The sequence below is a fragment of the Eschrichtius robustus genome, chromosome 1 (assembly GCF_028021215.1).
Source record: "Eschrichtius robustus isolate mEscRob2 chromosome 1, mEscRob2.pri, whole genome shotgun sequence".
NCBI classification, from domain to species: domain Eukaryota; kingdom Metazoa; phylum Chordata; class Mammalia; order Artiodactyla; family Eschrichtiidae; genus Eschrichtius; species Eschrichtius robustus.
Genome location: NC_090824.1, coordinates 90,805,608 through 90,819,349, shown reverse-complemented (window position 1 = coordinate 90,819,349; position 13,742 = coordinate 90,805,608). Strand labels below are relative to the sequence as shown.

The following is a 13,742-nucleotide window of genomic DNA, read 5'->3' as shown; positions in this document are numbered from 1 at the left end:
CTAGCTCAGCCGTAAGAGGTGTTTCTATCGGTGGCGCAGCAGTGTACAGTGGCCTTCGGGGAAGAGGTTTTTTTCTGTTCGTTGACGTTGTTCTGTTCTGTTCAGTTTGGAATCAGTCAAGTTTTGGGAGTCGCTGCCGCTGCCGTCAACATGTCGGTCCCAAGCTCACTCATGAAACAACCGCCCATTCAGTCTACGGCTGGGGCCGTCCCGGTTCGCAATGAGAAAGGTACTGTGCTGAGCGGCTTTCCACTCGGATCTTACCTCTTTCCCCAGCATATTCCAAACCTATCCCGGGCCCACCACCTCAACCCCAGCGACCGTTACGAACTTGCCCCCTATTTCTTCGACTTTCCCCATCAAACGGGCCTCCAATCGCGTTGCTTAGGGGAAAAAAAAGCTACTTCCGTCTCATCCTGTTACTAGAGCCTGTGTGCTCTCTCCTACAGCAAGCACCCTGTTGCCTTGGCCTCCACCAATAAGTTAGACTAATAAATATAGTGAATGCCTGCTGTTTGCAAGGCGTTGTGTGGGATACAATCTCTCTTTTGTTATCCATAGTCAGTTTATGATGCTTTTATAACTCTTACGGTTGTTAATTACATGTCCATCTTTCTCTACTACATCATAAGCTCATAACCTCCTTGAGGCAGGAACTCTGTCTTATTAAACTTTTTATCCCTTCAACCAACGCAATGCCTGTATTTGTTAAATTGAATACAAAATGGTGTAAGACAGTGGTGTTAGGAACTCATAGTCTACTAGATGTGAGATATGCAAAAAGAGGCACATTCTAAGCAGGTGTACGGTCTTTCGCACCTATAATACCTGTCACATAGGTGATATAAACGAAGTGCTTAGGGAGGGCAGAGAAGGAATAATTTCTTCAGATTGGGGTATTTAACTTGATCTTTAAAGGATGGGTGCAGATGGATGAAGGAAAACTGTACCTGTTTGGGAAGTCAGACTGAAAGTTAGAGTTTTTTCAGTAAAGTATTTGAAAAATATTGTCAATTCTTTTTTTTTTTTTAAATATACGGTGCCTATCCTTGTGCAACCTGCCTTTTTTTTTTTTTTTTTGACTCAACATGTTTTTTGAGAAGTATTCTTTGAATACATGAAAATCTTATTCATTCATTTTAACTGCTTATGAGTTCCATTATATAATTAAACCACAGTTTGCTCCCTGCTGAAGGACAGTGTTGTTTTGTTACTTTTTCTCCTGTTACAAACAGTGCTTAAACATGTCTCTTTCGTGCACTTGTGTAAGAATTTCTCTAGGGTAGGGTGAACCTCCATTGACACATCATTATCACCCAAAGTCGGTAGTTTACATTAAGGTTCACTCTGGTGTTGTACATTCTGTAGATTTGGACAAATGTATAGGGACATTTATTCATCATTATGGTATCACACAGTATTTTTACTATGCATTTAAGGTTCCTTCGTATCTTTTCATGGCTTGATAGCTCTTTTTTTTTTAATTGCTGAGTAATATTCCATCATCTGGATGTACCACGGTCTATTTACCCATTCACCTGGTAAAGGACATCTTGGTTGCTTACAAGTTTTGGCAGTTATGAACAAAGCTGCAGTAAATATACGTGTGCAGGTTTTTGTGTGGACATAAGTTTTCAAGTCCTTTGGGTAAATACCAAGGAGTACAATTGCTGAATCATATGGTAAGAGTATGCTTAGTTTTGTAAGAAACCACCAAACTATCTTCCAAAGTGGTTGTGCCATTTTGCATTCCCACCAGCAGTGAATTAGAGTTCCTGTTGCTCCACATTCTCACCAGCATTTGGTATTGTCAGAACTCTGGATTTTGGACAGCCTAATATGTGTGTTGTGGTATCTCATTGTTTTTTTAATTTGCATTTCCCTGAAGACATATAGTGTGGAGCATCTTTTCACATGCTTATTTGCCATCTTTATATCTTCTTTGCTGAGGTATCTGTTAAAGTCTTTTACCTCACCTTGTTCTTCAGAATTGTCTTGGCTCTTTTTGACCTCCTGTTCTTCCATATGATTTTAAAATCAGCCTGGGAACAGCTTTTAATGAAATTGCATTAAAATTATAGACCACACATTTATCGATCAACTTGGGCACAGTTGCCAACTTCTCATCCTTGAACATGATATATTTCTCCGTTTATTTTGATCTTTTATATCTTTAAATACAATTATATATTTTTCCTCCTAAAGGCCTATGTCATTTGTTGATTTATTCCTTAGTATGTTACAGATTAGTTGCTATTGTAAATAGTATTTTTAAACTGTATTATCTAATTATAGGTAGCCGATGTACAGGCACATTTATTTTTATCTAACGTTTATCCAGCATTCTTCTTGAATTTTTTTTAACTTATCTGTTGGTTATCTTGTATTTTCTACATAAGTAATCATGTAGTCTGTAAATTGTGGCAGTTTCTTCCTTTTCAATTCTTACCTTTTATCTCTTTTTCTTTTCTTATTGTGCTAATTAAAACCATAATATATATAATGTTGGTCAGAAGATATGATAGGGACAACCTAATGATGCCCACTGTTTTTTAAAGGAATGCTTCTAATGTTTTATCATTAAATATAATGTTTGCTGTATCTATTGTTAGATTATGTCACTTTAAATATATAAACTTTATTTTTTTAATTTTTATTTTGTGATTTCTCATTCTTTTTTTTAATATTTATTTATTTTATTTTTTTATTTTATTTATTTTTTTGGCTGCGTCGGGTCTTAGTTGCGACACGTGGGCTCTCTCGTTGAGGCACGCGAGCTCAGTAGTTGTGGCGCGCTGGCTTAGTTGCCCTGCGGCGTGTGGGATCTTAGTTCCCCAATCAGGGATCGAACTCGCGTCCCCTGCATTGGAAGGTGGATTCTTTACCACTGGACCACCAGGGAAGTCCCATAAATATATAAACTTTAAATAGTACATTACTTTTTCCCCTGTTAACTTTCTAAGGTTAAGCCATGCTTGTAGTCCTGGGCTAAATCCTGTTATGTCACTATAGCTTAGAGGGGTTTTTTGGTTAGTTTTTACACTGCCTGAATACATTTGCTATTACGTTATTTAGTATTTTTGTATATGTTCATAAGTGAAATCCACCTAAAATTTTCCCTTGAATTGTACAGTTTGGTTATTCATCTTGTAAAATTTGTTGGTTTTCACTGATTTTCTGTTCACTGGAATTGTTGGTATTTGTAAAACACAGGTAATCTACTCTTGCAGGTTTGATAGCACATAAGCTAAAAGAAAAGAAGGTAGAAATAAAGATTATAAGATTGCGTTATATGGTAATTTATAAAGGCTGCCACGGAAAAGTCTCGAACTAAAAGAATGAGCAGTATTTTAAGTTTATATTCCCACTTAAGTCATCCTTACTGTGTGCTGGGCACTATTACAAATAATTCGCTTAAGCACATAGTTGAGGTGGAATAGCATGAATTTGTGTTGGAGGTAGTCTCCCTATTTGGGGGGACTTCTTCTATTGTTTCACTGCCCACCTTCCTCCACTTCATTGTACCCAAGCTAAGCCTCATTATCATTAAGTGTTGGTGTTCACAAGAAGACCTTCGCATGACTTGGCCTTTGTAAGAAAACAACATTAGATGAGTAGATGGTTGGGTAATGGCTCTCTTCTTCTCCTGCTTGGACTCTGGTTTGCCAGGAATACAGGGCTCTACCTGGAAAGGCCAAGGGTTGAAGGACATTGGGAAAGAGGCTACTGAAACATAAGTTATCTTTCTCACCCAGGTGAGATTTCGATGGAAAAAGTGAAGGTAAAACGTTATGTGTCGGGAAAGAGGCCAGACTATGCCCCTATGGAGTCCTCAGATGAGGAGGATGAAGAATTTCAGTTCATTAAGAAAGCCAAAGAACAAGAAGCAGAGCCTGAGGAACAGGAGGAGGATTCATCTAGTGACCCTCGGCTACGGCGTTTGCAGAACCGTATTAGTGAAGATGTGGAGGAGAGGTAATGACTAGGGTTATGTTTCCCTGGACCTGAACTCCTACAGGTTAATTAATAGGAACAACAGCAGTAATAGCTAATACTTGAATAGTACTTACTACGTGCCAGGCACTGTTCCAGGTATATTACATTTACTAATTCTTGTAATCCACATAATAACCTTATGAGGTAGGTACTGTTATCCCCATTTTTACAAGTGAGCAAACAGGCACAGTGGGGTTAGGATAATAACTCATTAAGGGGATGGAAAACACAGACCGTTGGTTGGTTTGTTGAGGAGTCTTTTTAGCGCAAAGATGTTTTATAAAATTTGAGAAATTTGATTTTATCCATGCATTTATTCTAAAGGCCAATGAGGAGAAATGACACTGATGAAGTAGGAAAAAAGGACTGATGTCAGAAAGGGAGCCTCCCAACGAGGGATTTTGTGTATTGTGTATTGACTGAGACATTACCTTACAGAGGAGGCCAGAGGCCCCAAACTTTCACAGTTCATATTGTCTCAGGAGTTTTTTCACAGAGCCCTGGGCCCAAACAATTCTGTTTATTTTATTAAATAGTTAGATCCAAATGATTTAATATTTATGTCATAGCAACTTAGCCACTTGAAAAATATAATATATATAAAAGAAAAAACATTTTTATTTCATTTTTACATAACCACAGTTACTTACTACTGGGGTTTGCGTGTCTCTTGGGCACTGACAACTTCTCAAACCTTAGAGTCACATTGGCACTGTCACTCATTTCCTGTTGCATATTGACTTTAATGCAGTACTTGCTTTTTATCACAGCAGCCCAAAAAACCCAGTTTTACTAAGATATATCATTGAAAGGAAACATAGTGTGATATACTGTTGAAATTGTGAACTACCTTGAGCTTTAAAATATATCCCAGTGCACCCATCTACGTTTGTTGCAGTGCCCCAGGGTGCCTCAGCATACATGTAATGTTTTGGGTCCAACTTGACTATTTGTTCTAACACTTTGAGTTAGTTTCTTTAATCTGCCCCTCGGTTTCCTCATCTCAAGACTTCAGTGCTAATAAAAGCAAACATAATGTCCAGGTGCTCTGTGACTAAGGAAATGTGGTTGATGCCCCTTCGTTTTTGTGAGGTTGGTGTTACACTTGGACACTGTCTTTCAGATTGGCTCGACATCGGAAAATAGTGGAACCTGAAGTGGTTGGAGAAAGTGACTCTGAAGTGGAAGGAGATGCTTGGCGCATGGAACGAGAAGATAGCAGTGAAGAAGAAGAGGAAGAGATTGATGATGAGGTATAATTTCAGAAAGTGGGAAGTTCTTTCTGGGTACAAGAAGAAGTTAGAGCTTGTGCTCCTTTGATGAGGCCTTAAAGGCACAAGATATCTGCTTTTGGCAGAAGTCTGATCCAGTGTTCCCTGCTTATTGGGGATAGGATTGAAATAGAATGGTACTAAACATAAAATAGAGAGCTAGTGGGAAGCAGCCGTATAGCACAGGGAGATCAGCTCGGTGCTTTCTGACCACCTAGAGGGGTGGGATAGGGAGGGTGGGAGGGAGGGAGATGCAAGAGGGAGGAGATATGGGGACATATGTATATGTATAACTGATTCACTTTGTTATAAAGCAGAAACTAACACACCATTGTAAAGCAATTATACTGTAATAAAGATGTTAAAAAAAAAAAGAAATAGAATGGTACTAAGTTGCATTTACTCATATCAGAATTTGTTGAGCTTGATGAGGTTAAAATAAAAAGACATCTCAGAGCACAGGCCAATTAGCTGACTGGCTTGGACATGCAACTTGACAGGAAATAGAACGGCGCCGTGGCATGATGCGTCAACGAGCGCAGGAGAGAAAAAATGAAGAGTTGGAAGTCATGGAGGTGGAAGATGAGGGACGTTCTGGGGAGGAGTCAGAATCAGAGTCTGAGTATGAAGAGTACACAGACAGTGAAGATGAGATGGAGCCTCGCCTTAAGCCAGTTTTCATTCGGAAGTAAGTATCTCACAAACCAGGCCTGAATCTTGGAAATAATTACTGCTTTCCAGGTCTGAAGATGGAAGCCTCTTTTCTCTCTCACGCTCTTCTGAAATGTAAGCACCAAGTAAAAGTCTTCTGCCCAGTGTCCCAACTCGGCAGGGTATTTGCTGAGGAATATCTTGTTAGCAGGGAGACTGAGTTTGTTTTCACATCTCCTTTTCCACTTAAAGGAAACATACCTTCCAAGGTCTTATATTCTTTTAAACACAAAATCAAGCTTGAAGAGCAAATTCCTATTCCTTTCCTAATGGCTAGAAATCCTACAGTCCAGCAGGTTTCTTGCTATTCAGGCAATTCTCAAAGATGAATGGAATTTTGATGCTCTGAAAACCGGGAATGACTCCCATTTTTGGCTCTTTGCAAATAATAGAGCCAGAGATTGTTGGGCTTTGTCTGGTTTGGATGGGACTTAATTTAGGGGAACAAAGACCTCCACTCTAAGGGCTTTGGGTAATTAACAGGACCTCTGTGCTGTAGGAAGGACCGGGTAACAGTTCAGGAACGTGAGGCTGAAGCATTGAAACAGAAGGAGCTGGAGCAGGAGGCCAAACGCATGGCTGAGGAGAGGCGCAAGTACACACTCAAGGTACTGGGGGTAGCTGTGAGGATTGAGTGCAGGGAGTTGTGTGTTTAGGTCTGTCTGAGGAGAGTAAGGAAGTCCAACAGTTGAACTGTTCTCCCTATCCAGATTGTAGAAGAGGAGACCAAGAAAGAGCTGGAGGAGAACAAGCGGTCCCTGGCTGCACTGGATGCACTCAATACTGACGATGAAAATGATGAGGAGGAATATGAGGCGTGGAAAGTTCGGGAGCTGAAGAGAATCAAGAGGGACAGAGAAGATCGAGAAGCGTGAGTAATAGGATGGGCCTAGAGTTTAATACCACTGGTGGGACAGGTTCCTAGTAGGGTAGCTCTGAGGCTCCACACCTACTATGAGTTCCATTCTAGCTTCCTTTAGGGTTCCTGCAACTGGGTGGGTTCCCCATACATTGGAATGTGGCTTTTACAATAAAATCAGGGAAAAGAAACACATTTTGTCCGTGTTTCTCCACGATAGAGTGCCAGCTGATACTCCCTTTAGTAGTTTCCTAGTAGACACACACAAGTTACTCACTGTAATCAGTTATCTGTTGTTGCATAACAACCCAACCCAAAAGTAAGTGACTTGAAACAATTATTTCTCTCAATTTTGGAGGTTGGCTATGCAGTTCCTCTGCTGATTTCACCTGGGTTCTCTTACGCAGTTGCATCCAGCTGGAAGATTGACTGGGCTTCACTCATGTGTCTGGTAGTTGGTGCAGTCTGTTATGATGCCTCACTTCTTCTTCAGTAGGCTAGACTAGTTTCCTTACATAATGGTCTCAGGGCAGCATTCTAAGAGGGCAAAGGTGGAAGCTGGCAAGGTCTTTTGAAGCTCACATGTCATTTCTGCAAAGGGACATGCATACTGTGAGGGGAAGAATTTGTGGCATTTAAATAATCTACCACAATCACTGTGTTAGAGCAGAATCATTTCTGAGCTGCATCACCCATTCCTAAAAATTACTAGGAATGAGAGAGGGTAATCCCAGATTGTAATCCCTCAATAGAAGACTCTGTCCTCAGCCTGCAGTTTCTAAGGTTTTTATCCTGGGCTTCGAGGAGTCCATGTACCCTTTAACATTGTATGAAAAATTATGTGTTTATTTGCATTTTTTGAAGAAAAGGGATCTATGACTCTCCACCCCAAAAAAAAGGTTAAAGTCACGCAGTTTAATTAATGAGGGTGATCCTTGGTTTGTGACATATAAGCACATTACTAAAGAAATACCATTGAACTTTTATAGTTATTTGTTTTTTTAATATATAAATTTATTTATTTATTTATTTATTTTTGGCTGTGTTGGGTTTTCGTTGTTGGCGCGTGGGCTTTCTCTACTTGTGGCGAGCGGGGGCTACTCTTTGTTTCGGTGCATGGGCTTCTCATTGCGGTGGCTTCTCTTGTTGCAGAGCACGGGCTCTAGGCACCGGGCTTCAGTAGTTGTGGCGCACGGGCTCTAGAGCGCAGGCTCAGTAGTTGTGGCACACGAGCTTAGCTGCTCTGCGGCATGTGGTATCTTCCCGGACCAGGGCTCGAACCCGTGTCCCCTGCATTGGCAGGCAGATTCTTAACCACTGCGCCACCAGGGAAGTCCCCAGAGTTACTGTAAATTCTGATTTTTTTAAAACTAAGAAGGCTTTTTAGAGAAGGGAAATTACTAATGTTATAAAATCAAGCAGTGGTAGTATGTCTAAACCTCAAAAAGGCTAGAATCAACTTTCAGAAGTTTGCAAAACTTGGTCTTGCGAGCATGCGAGCATAATGAAGACTACATCACCCTCTTATTTATTGAGCTCCCGATCTTGATTCCTAACAGGTAATAACTAGAATTGATGAAGATGAATGATGGTTGAAAGGAGGTGGGACTGTGTCATATTCAGATAACTGGGTCTTTCTGAAGCTAAAATGATACTAATAAATAGTTTTGTTCTCTGGACAGGCTTGAAAAGGAGAAAGCAGAAATTGAACGCATGCGAAACCTGACTGAGGAAGAGAGGCGAGCTGAGCTTCGGGCAAATGGCAAAGTCATTACCAACAAAGCTGTTAAGGGCAAATATAAGTTCTTACAGAAGTATTATCACCGGGGTGCCTTCTTCATGGTAAGAAGTGAAAAGAGAATGGGAAAATGGGGCAGTAGGAATAACTCCCCATTTCCCTGGTCCTGGGATGTTACTTCCACTTGCCAGTGGTCAACTTTCTCATTTGCTTTTTGCCTCTGAAGAATATAAAACCAAATAGAGGAAGGCATTGGCAACAGGATTTTAGATGTAGCAGCAACTGTTCTCTTCTGGCCCCAGCTCTCGGAAGGAGGAAATGATGTAATAGAAGAATTGAGGAACTGAAATAGAGAGTGATCTATATAGATACTAGACTGTTTGGGTTCCCCAAATCACTTAGATATCATTATCCATAGCTGAGTGAGAAATTTTGGTTATGAGAAAACCGGGCTCTGCAAAGAGCTTTACATTAACTCATGTTTGGGTGGCATAAGTTTAATTTACTTCATTCTGAGCTGACAGAAAGTGACTAAGTCTAACCAAAAAAATTGTTAATTATCTAACCATTATGTGTAATGTCATCATCTTTGTTCTTCATATAAAAACCAAAGTCAAAATGTCAGTCCATTAACCCTGTATAAAGTGAAAAGGACTTCTTCTAAATTATTTGGGTTAACACTCGTGATAATTCCTTAATAGAGAGATAGCAGGAAAGGGAACGGGAGAATTGGTTACATTTATTACTCTAATAGCATGTGGTTTGTCAAACTATTTCCTGATGTTAAAGAAGTTTTTATCAAAAACTAGACTAGCTTTTTCAAATGCTGTATAGCAAACCTTAAATATCCCTACTGCAGCTAATTCCTGCCTTTCACTGTAGAAAATTTTTAAAACTTCACTGGAGGATTCCTTACTCCTCTCCCTCCAAAATCAGTTTCAGTCTATCTGCTCAGCAGGAAATGTTTGCTTATTATGTAGTTTTCCAGCCCATGTAGTTTTCAAGATAGGAGTCAGTGGAGATTATGAATTACTTCTTAATACTGCTTCAAAGTCATAAAATATCATTGCTTAAGCACTTCAGCAGCTTTAATAATCAAGCTCCTTAAGGAAGCAGTGCATTGCTGACTGTGATACCTAAGGAAAGGTTTATGTGAGAGTCTTTTGGTGCACATACTCAAATATCAACTCTTCTCATCTGGACAAGGAGAGTGAAGTTGAAATGGCTTCTGAGATTAAATGAGGGACTCTCAGACTCTAACAAGGAGAAAAGTTGGTTTCATGAAACCTGCTTAATTGTCCTACCTTTAAATTGGCCTTTCTATAGCTGAAGGGAAAAGATTACTCTGAAAGTATGTTTGGTTAAAGGACTCAGCTCTTCCATGAAACTTTGCTTAACCAAAATGGTACTATTTTAATTCTTTCAGCACATATGTTTATGATCTGTATCATAACATTATAGTCTTACTTATATGTTGATTTGAAACTATTCTCTATAGTTATTTTATACAGTTCATTAAGTAAACCTTTTGAGCATTTACTGTATGAAGGGTACTACTGTTTAGCACAGCTACAGGTTATATAATCCTTGCCCTCAGAAGGCTTACAATCTAATAATAGAGCTAAGGCAAATATCTACTGTAACATAAGGAACAGTGAAAGTACTAAGGGACTTCCAAAGAGAGAGGTGTTACATTTGGTAGAAGATTGAAAAGGGTAACATCAAGGAGGTGACAGTTAAGATATATAGACTTTCTTGAACTTCCCTGGTGGTCCAGTGGCTAAGGCTCCACACTCCCAATGCAGGGAGCTCAGGTTTGACCCCTGGTCAGGGAACTAGATCCCACCTGCTGCAACGAAGACCCAGTGTAGCCAAATAAATCTTTATTTTAAAAAAATTAAGATGTATAGACTTCCTGACATTCAGGGGTAGGAAGACATTCCATGTAAAGGAACAAGAAATGGAGGCAAAAAGTATCATCTGTAAAGGTAAGGAGTAGATTAAGGCTACATAGCATTTGGCCTTGACTAGTACACAGAGGAACTGTGCTTATTTAATAAAGTAGAGAACCATTGAAAGTTTTTGAGCAGAACAGAGGTATAATGAGAGTTGTGTTCTAGAAACATTAATCCCATGAAATGTGTAAGATTGATTGCAGGGAAAAATTATAATAACCCAGGTAATGAGAATCTAGGTAACTGAGAGAATGTTAGTCCTATTAACAGAAGTTAAGTCAGGAAGAGGCTGATTTAGAAAGGTTAGGGATACAGTTTTCACTTTAGATGTGAGTTTGAAATCCCAGAATACCCAAGCTAAGATGTGTATTGGGCAGTAGATGAATCAGGATTGGAGATTTGAGAGGCCTGTACGAAGTTGAAATCATGTGAGTGAATGAACATGTTGAGTGCAGAGAAGAATATAGCCAACCTTCAGGAAATGTCTACACTTAGGAAGGAAAAAGACAACACAAAGGAAAAAAAGATTATCATCTCCTCAACTAGATGTAAGCTCTTGGTTCAATAGGTTCAATACCCTCTGCTTTCTTTTTATCCCTTGTTGTAAAATTTAATAAATCTGTAGTTTGAGGGACTTCCCTGGTGGTCCAGTGGTTACGACTGTGCGCTTCCACTGCAGGGGGCACGGGTTCGATCCCTGGTTGGGGAACTAAGATCCCACATGCAGCACAGCACGGCCCAAAAAAATTAATTAATTAAAATAATAAAAAAGTAAAATGGTTTTAAAAAATGATCTCTAAAAAAAACGTAGTTTGAATATATGAGAAATAAAACCAGAAGACTGATAAGACTCTTTTCTACAGGATGAGGATGAAGAAGTATACAAGAGAGATTTCAGCGCACCTACCCTGGAGGATCATTTCAACAAAACCATTCTTCCCAAAGTCATGCAGGTATGGGGTACCTTAATGACATGAAAGAGAAAAGTAACGTATTGAGGGCTGTGACATGATATGTCTGGTGGTATAACTCATCATCTATCCTAACAGGTCAAGAACTTTGGACGCTCTGGTCGTACCAAATACACCCACCTCGTGGATCAAGACACCACCTCCTTTGACTCAGCATGGGGCCAAGAGAGTGCCCAGAACACAAAGTTCTTTAAACAAAAGGCAGCTGGGGTACGAGATGTATTTGAGCGGCCATCTGCCAAGAAGCGGAAAACTACTTAGAGTTCAACTACTTATTCTTCCAACTGTGGGACACAAGAGGAAATCTCAGCATCTGGTCCTTGATTTGTTTTTACTACTATTTACATGGCCCCTGTATCCAGCCTGCTGAGCCTACTGCCATACTTGTGACACTGGGCAAACCTAGTCTTTGAAGGTGCTTTGTGAGGTTTGGACTCATGCTGAGAAACCTGCAGAAAAGCACTGTCCAGGTAGGATTAGAGGCTCCCCACTTAGGACTATTTCTGAGAACTCTTCAACTTCATTACTGCTCTGGCTTCCCATATTCACTTGGGACTATTCCAGGTTTCTTTTTCCAACCCTTAGCTTGGGTTAGAAAAATGGATGGGCATGTAAGCAGACAATGCATTACTTCTACCGTACAGGAAATCTAAGCTCATTGAAACCTGTTCTGCATTTTTGGGGTAAATTTTTCTAGATGAACATTACTTTTTGATCCATTTATGTGTGTTTGTGTCAAGAAATAAAAGAATCATACACCAAGAGGTTTTTTAGCATACCAGAAATAAAATGTGCAGGCTGACTATTATCTACCTATTAACTAAAATAAAAGACAGCAGGGAATTGCAGGCAAATGATGTTTCACATTTTAATCATCCCCTTTGATCTCAGAAACCAGCACAGATGCTAGACAGGCTGTATTGTAAGTGGCACCTAGATTTATTCCGTGAGCAAACGTGTATGTGGTTGTCCTTGCTGTCTAAACTGTAGCTGTATATAGAACAAAACAGGACACATGAAATGAGGAATCCATGTAGCATACTAGTATCTTCTCCTTGCCCAGCTCATATATCGAGGGCACAGTGCTGAGTTGCAATGTAGCGACAACATGCTAGACGTCACTGGCAGAGTTTAATTTTTCCATTTAATATTTACCACATGACCACTGTGCGTGTGGCAGAGCATTAGGAGTCCCAGGGGTTATAAGGAACGACATTTAACCAGTGGGAAGACTATCTCTAAATTGCATTAAAAAATGAGAAGGGGGGGACTTCCTTGGTGGCACAGTGGTTAAGAATCCGCCTGCCAATGCAGGGGACACGGGTTCGAGCCCTGGTCTGGGAAGATCCCACATGCTGCGGAGCAACTAAGCCTGTGTACCACAACTACTGAGCCTGCGCTCTAGAGCCCATGAGCCACAGCTACTGAGCCCACATGCTGCAACTACTGAAGCCCACGCGCCTAGATCCCGTGCTCCACAAGAGAAGCCACTGCAATGAGAAGCCTGTGCATTGCAACCAAGAGTAGCCCCTGCTCGCCACAACTAGAGAAAGCCCGCGCGCAGCAATGAAGACCCAACTCAGCCAAAAATAAATACCTTTTTTTAAAAAATGAGACAGGCAAGGTCTTTTCACAATCTTTAAATGCCCCACTAGAAGAGTCACTCATAAATCCTTAAATGTCCTAGAATAAAAATACGAGTGCAAATAATTAATATGAAGTCACTTGCATGTGCCAGAAGGAGATACAATCTAAGAATTATCCTAGAGCCAAAATGAGAGTGAGAGCTACATTCACCTGCTCATGAATTCTTACAACAACCTATCATATCTATGTATCATTTTATAGTTGAGGAAACGCTCAGCAAGGGTGAGTTGGTGATCAAAAATTTGATCAACTTTTAAAGTAAAATTGCTTTCTCTCCAGGTTAGAAAATGGAATCCAAGGTGTAAGTGGTGTGGTTCAGAAAATATTAAATCAAAATCTTTCATAAATTAATTCTATATAAGACATAACTTTTGATAACTTCTATTGTAGTTACCATGTTCCCACCTCAGTACCTAAATTCTAACTCACAGTGGCTTATGAACTGGATTGGTGACTTAAAACTATATACAGTGGCTCCTAGGCAGGTACTGGCCTTTCAGCTGTTCATAAGCTACCCTAGAGACGCATGCCATGGAGTACAGTAAACTTTGCTGAGACTCTAGTGTACCTTGAATGCTGTTGAGGACTAGTCAT

At 40.0% G+C, this 13,742-nt stretch overlaps 1 protein-coding gene across 1 annotated transcript; it reads left to right on the top strand.

The window, feature by feature from the left end:
• On the top strand, positions 1 to 12,355 carry MFAP1 (microfibril associated protein 1). Its single transcript, XM_068550671.1, has 9 exons — positions 1 to 229; positions 3,756 to 3,975; positions 5,120 to 5,249; positions 5,768 to 5,955; positions 6,478 to 6,586; positions 6,689 to 6,849; positions 8,520 to 8,679; positions 11,394 to 11,483; positions 11,580 to 12,355. Exons 1-9 carry the CDS (start codon positions 151 to 153, stop codon positions 11,760 to 11,762), a joined length of 1,320 nt encoding a protein of 439 aa, XP_068406772.1. The 5' UTR covers positions 1 to 150; the 3' UTR covers positions 11,763 to 12,355.
• The last annotated feature ends 1,387 nt before the right edge of the window (positions 12,356 to 13,742 follow it).

What these genes read in the sequence shown, in the direction of transcription:
- MFAP1 (XM_068550671.1), top strand. Translation starts at nt 151, where the DNA reads ATGTCGGTCCCAAGCTCACTCATGAAACAACCGCCCATTCAGTCTACG. An exon ending in AGGAAGAGATTGATGATGAG is followed by an intron (nt 5,250 to 5,767) that starts GTATAATTTCAG and finishes GCAACTTGACAG; the next exon opens with GAAATAGAACGGCGCCGTGG. An exon ending in AAGCCAGTTTTCATTCGGAA is followed by an intron (nt 5,956 to 6,477) that starts GTAAGTATCTCA and finishes TCTGTGCTGTAG; the next exon opens with GAAGGACCGGGTAACAGTTC.